This window comes from Chelmon rostratus, chromosome 11 (assembly GCF_017976325.1).
Source record: "Chelmon rostratus isolate fCheRos1 chromosome 11, fCheRos1.pri, whole genome shotgun sequence".
NCBI classification, from domain to species: domain Eukaryota; kingdom Metazoa; phylum Chordata; class Actinopteri; order Chaetodontiformes; family Chaetodontidae; genus Chelmon; species Chelmon rostratus.
Window position 1 is genome coordinate 27,637,651 of NC_055668.1, and position 19,057 is coordinate 27,656,707.

Below are 19,057 nucleotides of genomic sequence, written 5' to 3' on the forward strand. Positions count from 1 at the left end.
TGCTGCTAACCAGGACTGAACCGGTACGTACAAACCAGCGGCTGTGTTTCTGACTGACTCAGATTTCCTGTTTGCATGACGCCTTCCACCTCTGCACAGCCAGATATTTTATGAGATGGTGCTAGCTTTGTATGTGCTAGCTAGCTTTGTAGCGAGCTAAACGTCATGAACACACATTGAGACGCTCACTGTTTCCTGTTTTTACTAGAAAAGCTTAAACGATGAAAGAGCCGCTCAGAAAACCACAAGCAAAAGAAAAAGACCGCAGAACAATCTGAAAGACGCTCACAGTGAACACAGAGAACTCATATCTCCATATTAGTCTGTACATATCCAGCTCATCATCCAAATCCAGATTCAGGTCTTAGTGGTCTGGTAGCTGGACAGATGCCGTGTGTGTGTGTGTGTGTGTGTGTGTGTGTGAGACTGGTGCTCTCTTTGCCGAGCTGACAGTTTTCTCACATGTTTCATTGTACAGTTGACCCCGTGTTCACCTACATATGACCAGTAAAACTGAAAGTGAACTGATCTAGGACTGACTGGTTGGACTGGGACCAGTGACATCATCGGTCAGCTGACATTCTTATAACTTATGAAGAAGTTTGACACTTTGGAAACTGCGCTTCTTTCCTTTCCTATCAAGAGTCAGATGAGATGATCAGTACTACCCTCATGTCTGTAGAGTAAATGAGAAGCTACAGTCAGAGCCAGTTAGCTTAGCATAGCATTAATACCAGAAAGAGGGGGAAGCTAGCCTGGCTGTGTGATGTGCATGGACAAACTGGTTAACTCCGGTTTATCATCACCAGTTCATCCAGTCAGACCTCCCAATAGAAGTTTGGCCTGTAACGAAAGCTATTGTTCAGATGAAAAGACCTTTTTTTATCATCATCACATTTTCAGATTCATAACTCATGAAAACGGAAACACACACACACACACACACACACACACAGCTTGTTACAATCAATATGTCCATCAGTGTGTTTAGAAATCACATGATCATCAGACTTCTTCCATACCACAGTCATCCAACTGTTTCCATGGTTACAGTGCGAACAGGTTGTTAATAATTATGGTCAATAAGGTAAATAATTGTGAGATCAGCCTTTTGGTTGGTAACACTTCACACGCTGAGCTGCTGTAATGATGCATCCGGCAGGTGAAGATGTGGAGAGGCACAGAGCAACTTCCTGTTTAGAGATTTAACTTAAGATCAGTGATGAAGAACATTCTGATCTGTAGTTTAAAAAACAGCCAACAGGGGGAGCCATTTCTTCATAATAAACTCTGCGGGTCATTAATTCATTCATTCAGTCTGACTCATTACTCAGATCTGCTTTGATGTTCACTGAAGCATGAAATTAGAATAAAGGGGATTAAATGTTTAATTCTATATGATGATGGACATCATCAGAGCAGAGGAGGAAGATGAAATGCAGAACAGGAGGAGAACAGGAGGAGAGAAGAGAGAGGAGAACAGTGTGGAGGAAGAAAAACTAAAAAGGAGGATGAGGAGGAGCTGCATCTCCCTTCAGTAGTTCTGTGGAGGTTCAGATTCTCTGCAGTTCAGACTTGTTTGAATCATCAACTCTAATCCTCCTCCTCCTCTCAGACAGGAGGAGGAGGAGGAGGCGGAGGAGGACGATGTGCTGCTGCTGCTGCTCTTCAGCTTCAGATTCAACAATGAGAAGAAATAAACCAGAAGTGAAAAAGGATCCACCGTTACTGTTACTGTCCACTCGTCATCTGCTTCAGCTGAACTGAAACGAGTGAAGCTTCATGCTCAATGCTGAGATCTGGTGAGTTTTTACTGTTGACGTCAGGTGTTAAATCACAGCTCGTCTGAAACTCTCAGATGAAACAGAGTCGCTCACAGTAAAAACGTTTTATCATTCAATGGTTCACTAGAAAATGTAGAATAATGGAGTGTGAGAGAGGATGAGATCGTTTAAAATCAGGTCACTGAAACAGAAACAAGCCTCCTGTTGTTGCTGATTACTGACACATTTCTGATTTCATTCATGCGCTGAAGAAGACGAGGTGTCCGTCAGAAGACGAAGGTGATGAGACAGAAAAGCTTCGTTTGAGAGGACAACAAACAGACGATGAAGCAGCGTCCGTTTTTAAAAGACGATGTTTGGAAGCAGTCCGATTTTTAAACTACGACGAGGTGAGGAACAGACAATTCAGACAAAGTTTTGAAGCAGCTTCAGCCTTTTAACAAACGGACAACTGAGTTTGGAAAGAGTCAAAGAATAGTATGAAGTCTGGAAATCAGCAGTCTGTGTTTTTATCACAGGACATCGAGTCTGGAAGCCGTCTGTGTTTTTGAAGGTGAATAATATGAAGCTTGGAAGCAGTCTTTGCATCCTGAACGTTGGCGGTCGCAGGTTTTCCTTCTCGGCGGAGTTGATGAAGCACCTTCCTCTCAGCAGACTCAGCCGGCTGCATCGCTGCGTGTCGGAGAGCGAGCTGCTGGAGCTCTGCGACGACTACGACCGCGACAGAAACGAGTTTTTCTTCGACCGCCACTCGGAGGCCTTCAGCTTCATCATGCTGTACGTGCAGCACGGGAAGCTGCGCTTCGTGCCGCACATGTGCGAGCTGTCCTTCTATAATGAGATGCTGTACTGGGGCCTGGAGAGCGCCGACCTGCAGCCGTGCTGCCAGCGACGCCTCGACGACCGCATGTCCGACTGCTTCGTCCACTTCTTCCCCGAGGAGGAGCCACGGGTCCCGGAGGGGCCCCAGAGCCCCTGGCTGGAGAGGATGAGGAGGACGTTCGAGGAGCCCACGTCCTCTCTGGCAGCGCAGATCCTCGCTGCGGTGTCCGTGCTGTTCGTGATCATCTCGATGGTGATGCTGTGTGCCAGCACCTTACCGGACTGGAAGACCGCCGAGACCCTGGACCAGCACAGGTAGAACAGGAGGCCATAGACCAGGCATGTCCAAACTATTCCAGAAAGGGCCGACCGAGGAGGAGCACACCAGGCTGATACGGCCCTTTCTGGGATCGTTTGGACATGCCTGCCACAGACTGTCATACACACATACTATATAAATACATGAAGTATACGTCCATATATGTTTGCAGTAATATGTGTTGTGCTGTATGTGTTATAGGTGATACTTGTTTCTGAGTCTGATTGGATCATCTTGTTCGTGTAGAATGCCATTGGTCCATGTTGTGACTCTTTCTGATTGGTTGTCCCCCCACAGGATCATCGAGGCTGTGTGTATTGGTTGGTTCACAGCAGAGTGTATTGTCCGTTTCCTCGTGTCTCGGGACAAATGTGAGTTTGTGCGTCGTCCTCTGAACATCATCGACCTGCTGGCCATCACGCCGTACTACGTCTCTGTTACTGTGACCATCCTGACCGGGGAGAACTCTCAGCTGCAGCGGGCTGGCGTCACGCTGCGTGTCCTGCGTATAATGCGGATCTTCTGGGTGATCAAACTGGCGCGTCACTTCCTGGGCCTGCAGACGCTCGGCCTGACGCTACGGCGCTGCTACCGCGAGATGATGATGCTGCTGGTCTTCATCTGCGTCGCCATGGCGATCTTCAGCGCGCTGGCCCAGCTGCTGGAGCACGGCCTGGATCTGGAGGCCGGAAATCAGGACTACGCCAGCATCCCCGCCGCCTGCTGGTGGGTCATCATCTCCATGACAACGGTGGGGTACGGGGACATGTACCCGGTGACGGTGGCGGGTCGCGTGCTGGGCGGCCTCTGCGTGGTGAGTGGCATCGTGCTGCTGGCGCTGCCCATCACCTTCATCTATCACAGTTTTGTCCAGTGCTACCATGAGCTCAAAGTTCGCTCCGCCCGCTGCACCCACAGCCTGTCCGCCGAGTTCATCAACTGACCAACCGGCAACACCGATGACTTCAACAACACAGCGTTCATCAACGCTACCGCCGTCACCCGGGAAATACTGCGGAACCAGTTTCAGACACTACAAACTGTCACTCCAGGTCCTGCGACGACCTTTCACCTGTGGAGTCACACATGAGGAGTTTCCTGTTCAGTTAAGGTTGTTTCATGTTTTTCGCCTTTATTTTATCCAACAATAATGTTTAAGGTTCATACTTTACAGTTTCCTCTGAAGCGACGTGATTGTGTAATCTGACTTTAGTTACTGCTAAACAGAAACAACGTTCTGCACGTAGAGAGTTTTCACTCATTAATGTGGGTTTAAAGAAAGACTTTTAGGAATCATCACTCACCGCTGTGAGCGACTCACATTATTCATTTATCTGTTTGTAGAATCGTTTGTGTTCGAGAAACAGAAGTAAAACGGTCTGAAACTGACCTGAAAGAAACTAGAAACTGAACACTGTGAACAGGAAGCAAGTTTTCAGTTTTCACCAGATTATCTGTGAAGGCACATTTCAGTTTCAGCCAATCAGAGAGCTGTAAAATGAAGCTTTAGCAGCTTTCATTCTCCAGACTGTGCAGCACAGACAAACTGTCAAAGCAGTTAATAATGTCTGAAAACAACTGAATTTAGATATATTTATATATATGAATATATTTACTGTTGAACATTTAATCCTGAACTTTAAACACTGAAAAGTTCCTCTTCTAAAGCGTCGGTCTGAATTCACGTGGTTTGAAGTCGAGTTGTAGTTTAACAGGTGTATATTTTCAGGTTTCACGCGACATTTGAACTCAAAGCTCTGTTGAATTGATCAGGTAACATTCACGCAGGTGTTGATGGACGTGTTGATGGATGTATTAGATGGCACCTCCACCCCCTCACCTCCCTCATTAAGGGTTTTCACTCTGCTTTATGAACCTGATTTTAAACTGCTCAGAATATTTCAACCAAAAACAAATTTGTCTGGTACCTGAGAAGTGTGAACAATGACAGCATCAGTGAACGTGTCATATTCTCCCACCTGGAAAAAGAGGACGGTCTTTAATTGTCCTCTGCATCTTCGTGTCATTAATAGTTCGTCCAAGCTTGTTTTAAATATCTGTAATAACAGAACAAAGCTCGCAGGCACTCTCGCTGCTACTGTTTACTTCTGCCCTTTATGATACGTCCTTGATTGAATTGGTTGTGCTAAAAACTGGCAGAAACATGGACCAGCAGGAGGAACACAGCGGGACACGAGCTGGACTCAGACAGCAGCTCTCATTCAGGTTACTGGACGTTTGGAGTCCTCTGTCCCTTTAGAGCCATACTTTCTGTCAGCCGTCTGTCGGACTTGAGGATGATTGTTTCAAAGTAAAATAAATACAGTGGTATTTAGATGTCAAAATGAAGTATTCAGTAGTGATTAGATTTTGCAATTAGATATTCATTTGATTAAAGTCTGAAGACTTTGCTTCCCTAAAAGTGGACAAACTTCCCTTTAACGATCACCAGACGACACTGAAGCCTCCTGAATTGTTCTGGTTTCTTTGACAGGAATCGTTAATAAAGCAGAGTCCTGTAAAATATGAACACGCAGGTCTGAGAGAGATTCACGTTTGCTGGATCTTGGACACAAGGAACAGAAACGTGTGCAGATCTGCTTCCTGATCCTGAGAGGATGAACTCTCCATGTGTCATTGTGTCCACAAGTCGTATGGGACCCTCCTCACACCTTTCTAGACTGCCGGGGGTTGAATCAGCAGTCTGTGGTGTAACTGGATCTGTTGGGATCAGATGGACACCATTTACTGTTTCCAAGGCAACGGCAGACTCAGAGAAAGGAAGTTGAAGTGTTGGAAACATTTGGTTTTGAATGTCAGGATGGTGGAGCTGCTGAAGTGTGAATCATCTCACTGAAGACACTTCCTCTTCTTCTTCTTCTTCTTCCTCGGTGTGTTATACTGGGGGGTTTAAACCAAAGCACAACTACACGGACTATCCCTTTAACCTTGAGCCAGTCACACTTCTTCTTCTTTCGTTCTTTCACACAGAGCTGTCGCCATGAACCAAATCATAATCATTTATCTCTTAAATGTTATTATAATAAAGTTATTTCACCTCATCAAATCCAGTGAATCCTTCATTAAAGGAATAAGTTGTGTATTTGTTTGAAATCACTTCGACCAGACTGAAAACCTCCGAGTGACACACCTTTCACTGTCTAAGACATAAAATACAGCAACAGAATGTAATTTATAGAAAATATACAATAAAAGACAACATAAAATACTGTGAATGAATGAGCGATGGCCTTATATCCATCCCAGTAAGGAGAGTAAACATGGTGCTGAATGCTACCACCACACACAGGACAGCTGGACTTACGGCGGCAGGACTTTCCTCAGGTTGGTGTTGTTAAAATTCGCGGCCATAATAAAAGCAGCCTCTGGCCTTGAGGTCTAAGTCCTGTCAGGAACTCCATAAGACTCAGCCGGGGTTTGACTTCATCAGCTATTTTTTTAAAGTTTGAAATGTCGCTCTTTGTTCCAGGAAGGTTTTCTGCTACAACTGGAGGCAAACACGTGAAGTTTCATGGAAATCTCTTTTATAGCTGTTGTCTTTTTGGTTCCCTGTCTTTGCTTGCTGCTCAGCCTGAAGACCTTCACAGGTGGATTTATAAATGTAACACAGCTGAACAAATTCATTGTTATTATAAAGTTCCCAAAAGCTTCTCCACCTCCCACTGGAGCATAAGGTAGGAGTTGTTTGAACCCTGCAACACCCTGTATAAAATCCCTGAGGTACTCTCTAATAAATTGACATTCTTTTCTGATCGACATCAGTATTGTACTAGGCAGGTATTAGAGGGGAGATTTATGCTGCCTCAATGCAGAACAAATTTGATAAAAGCAACGGTGCACTATAGGGCAATGCGGGCATGGAACTTATTACCAAGGTTTTTAATTTCAAGTAGTAATAGGAGCTGCTTTAAAAAAAAGGTTAAAAATGTACTTATTTACATATGGGATACCTTGAAGGAACTGTTGTTCCTCTCACTGCTGATATGAGCTTTTCTAATTAGTTGAGTTATCGCGTGAGCGGAGAGTTTTGCTTTTTGTTTATACCTTTCTTTCCTTTTTTCCTAGTGCTGTGTTTATTTCTATGAAATCAAGGATTAAATAACAACATACTTGTATGAAAGGATTGTTGGTATGAATGTATGGAGTGTATTGTCTGTAATTTTATGTTTAAGATGAAAATATTGTTTGAGAATGTAACGTGAGGACCCCAGGAAGAATAGCTGCTGCATATTGTGGCGTCTAATGGAGGATCCTAATAAACAAACAAACACCGAGATGATGGTGTAACAGCAAGTGTCCAGGTCCATGAGAAGCAGCAGAAACATCTGAGGGATCCACTTATAGCTTGTGGATCCTAACTGGACCTTTGTGAAAACAGCCGCAAGATCGAGTCCTGCAGGAATGCATAGACTTGTATATCAAGAAACTAAACAACCATTAAACAAATGCATGAGTCAGCACAGGAGGGCCGACTCCTCAGGTGAAGACTCCACCTGAAAGACAAGGAACACTCATCGGCGGACAACAACAGACACGTTTCAGACAGAGGAGAGGAGTAGCAACGTAACGTAAACATCCCTGCTGTCAAGCATTACTGTCTCTTACAGCACACACACTGGCTTCACCTGTCCAGCTCTGTTTCTCTCTCCCTGTGTGTGTCTGCTGTGTTGATGGTACTGAATGACATCGGCCCCAACCAGGTGCACTTTCCATTTTTCATAAATCAAACAAAGATCCACTTTGTCCACTAGTAGGTCAATCACTGATGGTGAAAAAAATGTCAATAAAAAAATGATAAAACAGGTCACTAAATATACTTTGGTAGCTGGTAGAATATCTGGGCAGCCCACCCAAGTTAACACTGCTGTTAGCAAGATGGTACACCTTTTCTGAATCTTACAAAAAACCTTTAATGTGTAAAGCAAACCGGAATGAATAACTTATATTGATGTTCTGCTTGTTTTGCTTTTTTCTGCAAAGCACTTTCTAACCTGGTAAAAAAAAGTGCTAAAAGTTTACAGTTCTTTCTTTTAAATAACATTGTACATATTTGTGTGATATTTTTCATATTTCACAGTCACTTCTCGTCTGTATTTGCTTGCAGTGGTCTTCATAATTTCTATAATGTAAATTCCTCGTAGCCCATGTGAAAACCTTCTACTTGGCGATTTTTGATTTATTTTTGAACTTCCGTTCAGGCAGTTCTCAGAGGCGCTCCAAACGCGGGTCCTTCCGTATAGCTCTGACGTCATCACGCAGCACAGTGTCGTCAGCAGCAGCAGCTCCGCGGTGTGTTCCCACTAACAGGTTAAATAGCGGTATGTTCCAGGTGTGTTACCTGACTTAGAGATGTACTACAGACTGAGCGGAGTGACGCAGCGGCTTACAACCCGCAGGTGAGACCGGATCACTTTGGTGGCACCTGGAGGGAAGCTGCTAAAGCTAACCATCAACAACAAGATTATAAACGTGGCCAGTTATCGCACAGTCTATCAATAAATCAGATAAAAAACGATTTAAATGTCATCTGCGGTCTGTTGGGTCTGACTTTATACACCTGATAAACTCGCTGATCAATTCACTGATCTATCACCTCTGCCCAGTTGTTTGTTATTGATGATCAGTGACGTCAGAGAGCAACTAGCTGCTGACAGACTTCCAGATTTATTAAATCAAAATGAATTGTTAGTAACTATCAATCAATCAGCTGACCTTTTTCTCATATAATCCATCCATCAGTCTGTCTTTTAATATCCATCCATTAGAACTACAATAGAACCACAACTACAGAACCACAACTACAGAACCACAACTATCGATTAGTTAGAGGTAGACTGATAGTGGGCTGTTAAAGCTCGATAGAATAATGAGCTGATTCATTGGTCAGTGTCTGATTCAGATGAGTTTAAAATGAGTCACATTCTTTGTCATAAAACAGAAAAACTGAGCAACTGAAAGATTGAAGCCCATCTGACTGACACATTTCTGTGATACTAATGTTGTAGTTATTAAAGTAGTAGCTGATAACTGTTCATAATTAATGGACCATTGACTGTTGTTGTAGCTGTGAATGTCGGTGTAACGTACTACTCTTGAGGTTTATGTTGTTGCTTTCTTTATATTTGAATCTTCTTTTTTTGATGTTTTTATATTTTCTGTGACTTTTGGTTTTCAGAGAACAAAGAGTCAAACAGCTGCAGGTTAAAACGTGAACAACACTTCACACTTAACATACATTTAATATCCTCGATCCTCTGCTGTCAGTTTGTCCGGGCGGGGGGGGTCACCACTGATCAGGCACTTACAGCACAGCCCTGAGATTCACACCAGGACTCATGTGACCCTAATGACTCACATGTGACCTGCTAGAAGATGCCTACCTGGATGCCTGAATACCGATGATATTATCTGATTCTGGACCCTTGTTTTTTTCTTCAGTATTGACTGAGAGCGCTGCAGTCAGCAGCCATGACATTTAATCCCTCCTCACTGTCAGTGTTGGTCCACTGAAAGTGTTTGTTTCTACCACTGAGCTCAGGTTGTTGTAATCAGTGTGTGACGACATGGTGGGAAGGATCCTGCAGAGATGGAGCTTCCTGTTAACGAGTAAGATCCTTTCAGTTTGACCAGAAACAGCTGTTACTCTTCATTGATTGGCTGAGGAGAGCAGAGAGAGAGGACGACATCAGAGATCAGAGGAAACATCTGACTGTGGAGTTGTTCTGACCGGAGACGTTTAAAGATGTCAGACTTCAACAGACTCTCCTGGTTAGAAAAATAAAAACAGTAATTACTAGCTAATTCTAACTAATAACTAATTTGTGACTCCTGGTCATCATTCAGTGTAGCGTCGCGGCGGTGCTTTCCCCCTGTCCTGTCTATAGAGAGCCAAACAAACCACTCTGGAAAGCAAGTAACGTGCACGAAGTGTTTAATCTAAAATAGGAGACACACACAGAACCACACGGTTCAGAGTTGTGCTCCCTGATCAGATGTTTTCACCCCATTCTTATACTCTGACATGCCTCTGGCCTTTGGTTGAACTTAGCAGAACTGGTTTAACAGATGGAAACAGGAAAAGCAGTTGTGTACAATAAAACTGATGGTATCCTCATTTCAGGGTTTTACAGCCAGGTATAATCTCCTCGTGCTCTGTACCCGGGGGGGTAACAGCAGTGGGGTTATAACAGCTGATCCACCAGGTCATCCTCTGGTCGATACGACAGTGAAACAGCTCAGACTACAGATTTGTTGGCATGATTTTTCTTTTTACAGGTTAAATGTATAGTTGAATTTAGAATATTTCTTGATATGTTCAGGTTTTCTCAGTTTTTTTAAGTTATATTTTTAACATCGTAAACTGAACGTCTTTGAGAAAACATCTGAAGACGTCATGAACCAAAGGTACTCTTTTTATTGACCAAATGAGTAATGAACTAATCAATTCACTTTATTTCACTTAAATCTGTTTCACATAAATGATTCTGTTCTGAAGTTTGTATGTTACCAAGTTGTTGCTTTTGTTGTTTGATTTTTTTCTTTATAGACCGAAACATCTTTAAAAGATGAAGGTTTTTACAAATTAAACACTTCTTTTAACTGTTTAAAGGTATTTAAAAAACACTCCTCCCACATAATATAATACAGAGCGGAAGAAATATGAGCGGGGTGTCTCCTCCGCGTTTCATCATACCCTCAAATCTGTGCCTGCATGATTGGCTGAAGTGGGAGGAGCCATCTGATTGGCTACAGATCATTCCCTGTTGAAAAATGCATTTAAACCCACAGAAATACAGCGAAGCTCTGACATGATGAGCAGCTTCAGCAGTCTGTGTGTACATGGAACTACATCCAGAAGAAATCTCTGAAGCTGCGTTTCAGGCAGGCGACAGCTTTACCTTCATTTCTTTCAACCCTTTCCCAGAGCAGAGTTTTTTTTCCAATAAAACAGCGGATCACAGTCGAAGACGACCTTTGAACCAAAGGCTGTCACAGGTCATTATGCCCGACTCTCCACATCATTAATTTAAAAAAGATTACATCTTGATCCACTGGTGGTCGATGTGCTCAAACACATCAGACCAGTGGCTTCAGAATAAAAACATCTGCACACCCCCTTTCATGCTAATTTTCTGTTTTCAGCCGTGATGATGAAAGGGGGGGGGGGGGCTGAAGTATTATTTGAGGTGAAAAATGAAGGAATCATGTGTTCCCCTGACCTCCTCAGGATATACTCAGAGGTCTGCAGTCTCTCAGGGGAAGCGAAGACTCCAGGATCTGTGCCACACATGTTCTCCAAACTGTGCCCCTGTCTGAGAAAAGTCTAGAGAAAACTGCTCTGTCCGTCTCATCCCCCATGTTTCTCTCCCCCCACCTGTCCGTCTTCTCAGGGTCTGCGTCCAGGAGTCCCACCTGTCAGGCCTCCCATCATGTTCGCGTCTCCGACCAAGCTGGTGTCTGAAACAGGACATCAGGTGGAGTACCTGGGAGCCAATCGAGTCCCTGACCTGCAGAAGTTCTTCCAGGTAACTCTGTGATGCCATCAGCAGCACCTCTCAGGTGTGCTGATACAGGACCAGTGGGGGTCTGGAGTTCACTGTTACCTGCAGCTGTTGTGGAGGTTTCTCACTGATGGAACGTGCTGTGTTGTTTGGGTGTGAAGCTGTACTTTGATTTATTTGATCTGGCCAAGGCACTGAAGCCACATCTAACTCTACCTGAGCAGGTACCCTGAACAAGGCACCGTTGGTCTCGTGTTGTATTAATATTTTTGAGGGTCATTGGTGGTCTACAGAGGTTCATGAGGTGTTTAGGGAGTCACTGATGGAATGCCTTTGGTCCTTTACAGTGTTTGAGACTCCACAAGGCTTTGGAGGGTTTGGGGAGGTCAGTGAAGAGGTCCTGTAGGTTGTGGATGAAGTCAAACATGTTGAGTGGTCCTTGATGGGGTTACAGTGGTCACGGGTCATGAGTCTTTGAGGTTCCAGTGGTGTTTGAAGAGGTTTGATGATCTGGGGTTAAAATGTTTCAGGATCATGGAAGAGGTTCCATTTGACCTTGAACTGTTTCTTGGTCTCCTAGAGAGGGGGTCCAGGGTTTAGTGAAGAGGTTCTCGGGTTCTGGAGTGAGGTTTAGGACTGAACTCTGCTCAGGTGTATTTGTTTAGGATCATGTGACCTGTGTGATGATGTAATAATCTCTCTCTCTGTCAGAAGTCAGACGGCGTCCCAGTCCACCTGAAGAGAGGCCCAATGGACAAGCTGCTGTACCAGACTACCATGGGTCTGACAGTCGGGGGGGCGCTCTACTGCCTGGTGGCGCTCTACATCGCGGCCCAGCCCAGTAACAAGTGATGCTGCAGGACGCTGTGCTCTGGAGGAGAGGTCTCTGAGAGACGAGGAGGCGTCCGGTGACGGCTGCAGGTTTCTCACAGTGTCAACAGAGCTGGAAAGATTTATTGAGTTTGGAGAATTAAAGTCTATTTTTAATAAAGTCTATTTTGTTGTAAAGGTATTGTTTGTTTTTTACTGACATGTTTTAATGAGACATCTTTAATATATTATCTGTCAAATGTAAATTTCTTTAATATTATGGTGGAACCTCAGATATATCCGCTGCTTGTTTGTTCCACCTCTGATGTGAGTTGATCCTGTTTTTATGAGTCCTGATCCTCATGTCATCTTTGTCTCATCAGTGTTGTGATGTTGGATTCAGTGGGATTATTGAGGATTATCTGTTCTCTCAGTACTTGTACAGCACAATCAACAGAACTCAGATCAGCAAATATTTCTTCACAAACTGTCGTTTTACATTAATTAAACAGACACATTGTGTCCCTTCGATGTCAGTGATCAATGTACCGTCATCTGACATTGATACGTAACACTAAAGATACTATAGCCACAGCAGTCGGGTTTTCGAGCAAGTCACAGCTCAGTGACAGTTGCAGTTTCTTTATCGACCTCTCAGAACTGTTTGATGCTGTCTATCATTAAATCTTAGCAGCGTACAGGTCGAGATGAAGCCACGCTGAACTCTCACCTTACAGAGAGAAGTCAGACAGCTGCTGGTATTCAGTTAAGCTCTTTTACCATCAGAAATGGGTTGCCACAGGGCTCTATCCTTGGTTCATTACTGTTTACTTTAAACATAAATAGCATAACTCGTCCTAATCCATATGTCAGTGTCCATTTTTCTGCTGATGATGGTATTTTATTTGCCCCAGGCTCCACCTCAGTTCAGATCGTGACTCATCTTCAGTCTGCCTTTCATGCTTTCCCATGATCACTCCTCAATCTCCACCTCCACTGCTGACTCAGAAAGCACTCTTGTTACTCCTGTTGAGTCTGACAAATACTGAGGAAAAAGTCTTTCAAGATTTATATTCAACATTTAAATCAAAACCTAGACATCAAACTGGACTTCTTGTATAAAATTGAAGGACGGATGGCAAGGATCAACAAGAGGAAAACTAAACAAAACCGGCGTGCATGGCACGGGTCATGACAAAGAGAAGCAGCAGAAACATCTGAGGGATCCACTTAAAGCTTGTGGATCCTAACTGGACCATTGTGAAAGTAGCCACAAGATCCTGGAAGAACACCAACACATCATCGTGATCCTCAGGAGGATCTTCAACAAAGACCACATCTCGTGTGTTTCAAACACATGTGACAACTCCAACAACTCTAAGGACTGTCGCCACACAGCCAGGTGTCGTCATGAAGCGTGAGGTATCGAGGACCATGATAATGACCCCACACAGGATAAATACCTGGAACTCCCCACCTGTCAGGTAGAGCTGAAGAAGTCTCTCGGAAGAGAGGAGAGAAATCCAGCTGTCTTAAATTCAACCTGTTATTTTAAGGTTCATGGTTCTTCATTAGAGGATTATTTCAGTAAATGGGGATAGCAAGCGCTTTGAATTAGCAGTAGGTTAGCTAATAGCCTGTGTTATTGGACTTTTGATGTTATTGTTACCCCCTGTGGTTATTGGGGATCCTGACCAGCCTGTAGTTCATAAACAGTATAGCTGCTCACTCATGGACCACAGGTGCCACCTAGTGAGCGTTATAATACTGCAGGTTACTGCCACTTCATGTATTTGTGATCATTTATAATTAATACACACAATCGTACCTTGTTTTGCTCTGTTTTGTTGTTTTTGTCCTCACAAAAACAAATGCACCCCCCCCCCCCGCACCACCACCAACAGCAACACCACACAAACACACACACACACACTGATGGAACAAAATGATCCAAATATTGTGTAACATGTCATATTACTGGCCCTGTTGCCATGGAGACGGTGACGGGATACTGGAGGTGAGGCATCACGGAAACAGATCACTTCACATCACACAGTATACAAACGCGCTCATACTGACACACAGCTGATGAACTACAAACACACGCCCAGTTAACCAGTTTATGAGGAACCAGTAAGTGTTGAACTGTGTTGTTTATCCACTCTGTCTGTATTTAAATCTTAAATCAACATACATTACATTAATGTAACTGTTAATATACTCGTGGCCATGATAACGTCATATCGGTTGACTTTTTAAGATGTTTTTTTTGCTGATGTTGAATCACAACTGAAGGTGTGAAAGAATAAAAGAATGTTCATTCATGCTCAGCGTGTTTTGTGTTTCTTGCTCGTTAACTTATACAGTACCAATACAGAAGTGAAATGCTAAAAACTTGCCTACTGATGCCTTTAATGGTCTCCGTCGGTCAACTGACCCTCACCTTGCAGTCTCGTCTCTTTGACTGGCTGGACGAGCTCAGGTGTGACCGCACCTGCAGACGCTGTGTCCATTAATGTGTCCTCATGTACCTGTGAACACCCTGTGTGTTTGTTTTTGCTGTTTTAACAAACTGCAGCCAAATGTCAGAGTCTGACCCAGAATCCTGTCCATCACCATGGTGACAGAGAACATGAGGTCACCGTTTCCATGGTAACGGCAGGATTTTGGCTGCAGAGACTAAATGGGATTTTGATACAGTTTCACAGTGTTTGTGAAGCCAAAAACAGACTCATGCCACACTGACATCCTTCAAAAGGTTCTGCTGAGGTTAGATCCGGAAGAAACATCAACAGTTTGTTTCTCTATCGTTGCGTCGTTAACATACAGGCATGCTGTCGCCATGGTAACAACAAAGAAAGAACAGGACAGGCCACAGCAGGCGGAATCATTTACTATTTACAGTCACTGTTCATAAGAATCTCACACCATGATTACAAGTTTGTACGTACTATGAACATGTCAGAATATCCCACTAACATACTACATCTCATCTACAAGTCCTCCAAAATAAAAGCTGCTTGCTGGTTCACCAGTGGAAGCAACAACAACAGTAGAAAATGTGCAGGTGAACTACATGTGTGGAGGTGGACCACAGGTGTGCTTCCTCTCAAAACACAAGACAGTAACTTGCATACAAATTAAATTCAGTGCTGAGAGAAGTACTCACATCCTTACATACAGTACATACACGTATACTTCGATGCTAAGGCTTCTGTCATCCTCAGTGTGCTCTTTGCAGACCAGAAAGGCCAGACTGTGTCCTTTAACATCCTCCCGAGTGAACTTAATGTTGCTGTGCAGGTGTCCCCAGGTGTTGTCCACGTACCTAAACCAACGTCTGGGGGCAGTTCCTGTGAAGGAGATCAGGGCTCTGCTCTCCACTTCCTCCATATCAAATGGGACACTCATTTGAGGACAATAATGTACATATTATGGCCATGAAAGACAGATGGCTTGAAATAGGAGTGAAAGAAGCCATCCATGTAAAACAGGAAAGGCCATCACTGAGCCCAGGGGGTGGTCTACGACACCACCTATTAGCCACTTATAATGCGATCTTCAGACCCCTACCCAGGCAGCTCAACGGCCATTTACACCGGGACTCATGTGACCCTGATGACTCATATGATAGCTGGGCGGGTGTATCATCCTGCAGGAGGATAAATACCTGAGACTTCCCACCAATCAGGCGAAGACGTCTTCTAGAACCACGAGCAAGTCCAGTTGCCTTTTGGAAGCACTAAGAAGTACCCTGACCTGGATGAATCAGAATCTTCAAAGACATCTTATAAATACTGCAAGTGAAAAGTCCAAGTTCCCATACTGAGAGGTCAATTCGAGCTGCCTGAAAAAAAAAAAAAACAGGCATCCTAACTGCTAGATTATATAGGACATAACAACTTGATTTATATAGCAGGAGAACAGTCAATATGTACATACTCACAGTCAATAATAGGATAATAAAATTAAGAGTATCAAAAACTAAAGTAGGAACAATGATAATATTTTGGATTGTTAATTATTATCACAATGTCTGCATCCAGTGTCAATACATTATGCAGTACTCATTACTTTAGTAAAAGTGAAACACTGTATTATATTTTATACAACTGGCACATTTTTATCTGTAAAGTTACTGCCGCTGTCAGTTATATGGACAGTAGCAAACAGATATATTTACCTCTGAAATGTAGTGTAGTAGAAGTATAAAGCAGCAGAAATGAAAATAAAAGTATGTAAAAGTACCCAAGAATTGTACTTAATTACAGTACTAAATTTACTTTGTGATATTCCAACTGTAACTTAGCCTTCTGAAATGAGTCAATGTGCATTAGAAATATTTTGATTTTTGATACTATGTGTATTTTTCTGACAGTACTGTTGTACCTTTACTGAAGTAGAATGTTAAGGACTGTCAATTAAATTTTTTTTAATTGTGAGTATTTCGACTGTGATATTGCCACATTTCTATCAGGAAAGGCTCTGATTATGTCTTCCACCGCTGCAAATCTAAGTGATATCTGGACTCAAGGACAGACATTATACAAGTTTACACTCTATAATATAACATCAGATCAGATCAGGTCAAATTACAGTTAACTAGTGAGTCTGTCTGTGAAGACATTCGAGTGAATAAAGACTTAATCAAGTTTATGCGTACTTCGTCTGCTCTCCAACAGGTGGCGGTGACCTGTACACTGTTCTGCCTAAAAACAAAGGAGAAGAAGAAGAAGAAGAAGACGAAGCGGAAGAACTCTAGTTTGTTTGTGGCGGAAGCAGCAGTAGGAGGTGTCCGTTGTCAGAAGGGTGTGTTGTGTTAGTTTGATTAAAGTGTCGGAGAAACTGAATGTGTTGATAAAGACGGATCCGAGGTAAGACAGACTGTTTTCCTCTTTGATACGCTGTTACAGTTAACTGCTCTGTTTATACACACACTTACACTATTAGTTTACATTTAGCGTTAGCATTAGCTCTTAGCTCTGAACAAACAGAAACTCATGAAGAATTCAAAGCTCACCGTCCTCAGTTAATAACGGCGCAGTGACCGTAGTTATTCGGCGCAGCACAAACTGACCGGAAGGTTCGTGAGCTGGTCGGTATTTTACAGAAATATCAAACTAAAAGCGCTGTTCAAAACAACATAGAACAAATTAACTTACATCCGGAGGTCCAGACGGATTAGCTTAGCAAAGACAACGTTATACCCTGATGAGTTACCATTGACCAACTGAAGCTGAGGGCGTTAGCCGCTAAAAGTCAGTGTTGTGTGAACCTGCTAACAGTCAGTGTTGTGTGAACCTGCTAACAGCCAGTGTATGAACCTGCTAACAGCCAGTGTTGTGTGAACCTGCTAACAGTCAGTGTTGTGTGAACCTGCTAACAGCCAGTGTATGAACCTGCAGACAGTCAGTGTTGTGTGAACCTGCTAACAGTCAGTGTTGTGTGAACCTGCTAACAGCCAGTGTTGTGTGAACCTGCTAACAGTCAGTGTTGTGTGAACCTGCTAACAGCCAGTGTATGAACCTGCAGACAGTCAGTGTTGTGTGAACCTGCTAACAGTCAGTGTTGTGTGAACCTGCTAACAGCCAGTGTTGTGTGAACCTGCTAACAGTCAGTGTTGTGTGAACCTGCTAACAGTCAATGTTGTATTAACTTGGTAACAGTCAGTGTTGTGTGAACCTGCAGACAGTTAGTTTTGTGTGAACCTGCTAACAGTCACTGTTGTATGAACCTGCTAACGGTCACTGTTGTATGAACCTGCTAACGGTCACTGTTGTATGAACCTGCTAACGGTCACTGTTGTGTGAACCTGCTAACAGTCACTGTTGTGTGAACCTGCTAACAGTCAATGTTGTATTAACTTGGTAATGACAGTGGTTTGTGAACCTGCTAACAGCCAGTGTTGTGTGAACCTGCTAACAGTCAGTGTTGTGTGAACCTGCTAACAGTCAGTGTTGTGTGAACCTGCTAACAGTCAATGTTGTATTAACTTGGTAACAGTCAGTGTTGTGTGAACCTGCAGACAGTTAGTTTTGTGTGAACCTGCTAACGGTCACTGTTGTATGAACCTGCTAACAGTCACTGTTGTGTGAACCTGCTAACAGTCAGTGTTGTCCGAACCTGCTAACAGTCAGTGTTGTCCGAACCTGCTAACAGTCGGTGTTGTCTGAACCTGCTAACAGTCGGTGTTGTGTGAACCTGCTAAAAGTCAATGTTGTATGAACTTGGTAACGGTCAGTGGTTTGTGAACCTGCTAACAGTCAGTGTTGTGTGAACCTGCTAAAAGTCAATGTTGTATGAACTTGGTAACGACAGTGGTTTGTGAACCTGCTAACAGTAAATGTTGTATGAACTTGGTAACAACAGTGGTTTGTGAACCTGCTAACAGTCGGTGTTGTGTGAACCTGCTAAAAGTCAATGTTGTATGAACTTGGTAACGACAGTGGTTTGTGAACCTGCTAACAGTAAATGTTGTATGAACTTGGTAACGGTCAGTGGTTTGTGAACCTGCTAACAGTCGGTGTTGTGTGAACCTGCTAACAGTCAATGTTGTATTAACTTGGTAACGACAGTGGTTTGTGAACCTGCTAACAGTCGGTGTTGTGTGAACCTGCTAACAGTGTAAAATGAAAATAAATACATAAACATAAATCACACTGTTGTTGGTGACAGAAGATAAGTAAAGTTAAATAAATGAAATGAAATAAATTAAAAAATGAAGTTGATAAATAGTTAAAAATGTCCTGAAGTGCTTAGACATTGTTAACAAAAACTGATCATTAATAAACACATACTAC

At 43.2% G+C, this 19,057-nt stretch overlaps 3 protein-coding genes across 3 annotated transcripts in view; all 3 read left to right on the forward strand.

The window, feature by feature from the left end:
* Nucleotides 1-2,346: 2,346 nt before the first annotated feature.
* LOC121614189 (potassium voltage-gated channel subfamily G member 3-like) lies at nt 2,347-3,868 on the forward strand. Its single transcript, XM_041947994.1, has 2 exons — nt 2,347-2,921; nt 3,223-3,868. Exons 1-2 carry the CDS (start codon nt 2,347-2,349, stop codon nt 3,866-3,868), a joined length of 1,221 nt encoding a protein of 406 aa, XP_041803928.1.
* A 4,427-nt stretch (nt 3,869-8,295) lies between these two features.
* On the forward strand, nt 8,296-12,299 carry LOC121614170 (cytochrome c oxidase subunit 7A-related protein, mitochondrial-like). The gene is made up of 3 exons (XM_041947968.1): nt 8,296-8,341; nt 11,311-11,471; nt 12,159-12,299. The coding sequence occupies exons 1-3, from the start codon at nt 8,296-8,298 to the stop codon at nt 12,297-12,299; spliced, it is 348 nt and encodes a 115-aa protein (XP_041803902.1).
* A 4,703-nt stretch (nt 12,300-17,002) lies between these two features.
* Nucleotides 17,003-19,057, forward strand: part of tspan14 (tetraspanin 14) — a 9,049-nt gene continuing 6,994 nt past the window's right edge. Inside the window, exon 1 of the mRNA XM_041947788.1 lies at nt 17,003-17,131. The gene's annotated coding sequence lies outside the window, so the exon portion shown is untranslated. The remainder of the gene's footprint in view (nt 17,132-19,057) is intronic.

Excerpts from the sequence above, each read along its gene's own strand:
- LOC121614189 (XM_041947994.1), top strand. The coding sequence starts at position 2,347 with ATGAAGCTTGGAAGCAGTCTTTGCATCCTGAACGTTGGCGGTCGCAGG. Across the intron at positions 2,922-3,222 it reads GAGACCCTGGACCAGCACAG|GATCATCGAGGCTGTGTGTA; the intron begins GTAGAACAGGAG and ends GTCCCCCCACAG.
- LOC121614170 (XM_041947968.1), top strand. The coding sequence starts at position 8,296 with ATGTACTACAGACTGAGCGGAGTGACGCAGCGGCTTACAACCCGCA. Across the intron at positions 8,342-11,310 it reads GCAGCGGCTTACAACCCGCA|CTCCCCCCACCTGTCCGTCT; the intron begins GGTGAGACCGGA and ends CCCCATGTTTCT. Across the intron at positions 11,472-12,158 it reads ACCTGCAGAAGTTCTTCCAG|AAGTCAGACGGCGTCCCAGT; the intron begins GTAACTCTGTGA and ends TCTCTCTGTCAG.